The sequence below is a fragment of the Arachis ipaensis genome, chromosome B10 (genome assembly GCF_000816755.2).
Source record: "Arachis ipaensis cultivar K30076 chromosome B10, Araip1.1, whole genome shotgun sequence".
NCBI lineage: Eukaryota > Viridiplantae > Streptophyta > Magnoliopsida > Fabales > Fabaceae > Arachis > Arachis ipaensis.
In genome coordinates this window covers 107039352-107041091 of record NC_029794.2, presented here as the reverse complement: position 1 = coordinate 107041091, position 1740 = coordinate 107039352, and the positions used below count along the sequence as shown (strand labels likewise).

At 35.3% G+C, this 1740-nt stretch overlaps 1 protein-coding gene across 4 annotated transcripts in view; it reads right to left on the bottom strand.

The window, feature by feature from the left end:
• The window catches only part of LOC107622583 (phosphatidylinositol 4-kinase beta 1), a 9403-nt gene continuing 8041 nt past the window's right edge, over positions 379 to 1740 (bottom strand). For 3 of the 4 annotated variants that reach the window (XM_016324532.2, XM_016324534.2, XM_016324533.2), the window contains 2 exons: positions 1205 to 1288; positions 379 to 1114 (listed from right to left, as the gene is read on the bottom strand). In XM_016324532.2, the coding sequence (XP_016180018.1) occupies positions 1013 to 1114; positions 1205 to 1288 (186 nt within the window). In that variant the 3' untranslated portion in view covers positions 379 to 1012. The remainder of the gene's footprint in view (positions 1115 to 1204; positions 1289 to 1740) is intronic. The other variant, XM_021113294.1, reaches the window with a different exon arrangement.

Sequence of the window (1740 nt, the reverse complement as noted above, 5' to 3'; positions counted from 1 at the left end):
TAATATATTTTTTAATTATATAAAAGATTTTAGATTTTTTTTTAGTAATGAATTAATATTAATGAGACATTATTCTTAACTCATTTTCAAGAATATAGACAAATAAGATTGGACACCTAATACATGATCATATTTGAGTTTATTTAAATTATTTTTTAATTTTTATTAATACAAAACTACACACAAGACATGTTTATTAGATGAGTATCATCCAAAATATACCCGACACATACAACTCAACAAAGTGTCAGTATTTCATAGCTAGCTATTAAATGAGAAATGTATAGCGAATCATCTCATCATGAAAATAAGTACCATCAACATGGCTTAGGTAATCAGGAATTCTTCGTGCCATGGCTAGAGATAAAAATAGAATCATGAAGAGACTGGCACCAAAACTTTGTATGATTGATATGGAGGGTGAACAAATTTCACCATGAAAGTAAACAGAATAAATTACATATGATGTAATCAAACATCACTAAAGAATTTGAATAGTGTAAGAATTGAATAATCAACCGTGGGAAGAGACGTGATAGATCAACTGAGATCAGGAAGAAACAACACAGCAGTGTCAACGGATGTCCAAGATATACCAGGTCAGCATCTGCTTCACAGTTGAAAACACCCCCCCAAGAGTTTTGATGAATCAAATAGTTTTTACACACTACACATATCAACACCCAACAGAAACCTGTCACTCATGCTAAAATCACTATACAATTTCCACTATCTCTCACCATTTAGGAGGCTAAACCAGAGCTTCATTCACAAGAAGCAATGCAAAATCAAGATCAATTTGAAGGGGAAAAAATGATTTTTGCAAGTCTGTTACTTCTCACCCTGCCACAGTGCCGTCTATTACTTCTCACCATCCACAGAAATTCCAACGGCACACCAGTGAACCAACCACAATTAAATGACCGAAAATCACAATTCTATTTGTCGGGAATTCACGGTGCAAGCTTTAGTTAAAATGGAAAAGGCAAATAATCATCACTGACAAATTATCTCACAATATTCCATTCAAAACCCTCTGGTAATAGTCATACTGCCGTGTCCGCCATGCATCCAGGCTACTGCTGATCAGAGTAAGCACCAATGATACACATTGCTGCCAGAAGAGAAAATGAAAGAAAACACAAATGTAACAATCACATTTAACAGATTGCATTTAAAAAGTCATTAATATTACTATTGAAACCTCTTCCGTTAAACTGAGGTGGAATCGCTTCCGTAGGTTCTGTATTGTCCGTGGACCATTTTTAAAGCAGGGGAAACCAGAGTCCTAATACAAACATTAGGGAAAAAAAAGAATCAGTACAGAGGGATATTTCCTTCTGTTCTCTGTAAGCATCACGAAAGAGGCCCACGTACAGCAGCAGTTGTGTCAAAGGTAACATAAGATATCACGTAAGAATATGTGAACCTCATATCACGTAACCAGATAAGTGAAACGGATAGGTTACAGTCAAGTATGGGAGAAAGGAGAAAGCTCTGTTTCTCTAACTGCTTATCAAACAAATGTAGTGTATTGTAACCTTTTTGCACAAATTTCTGTTCAATGTCAAATACAATGCATTTTCCTTTCACTATGTTTTGGGTTGGAAGGACCATTCTCAAGACAGTGAAATTTGTTTCTCAACCCTGTTCTAAGCAACTCAAGATGTTATTTGCCACCCACTGCCCATTATCCAAAAGTCGTACTGAAACAGTCAACTTACTTACTTGTACTAACAA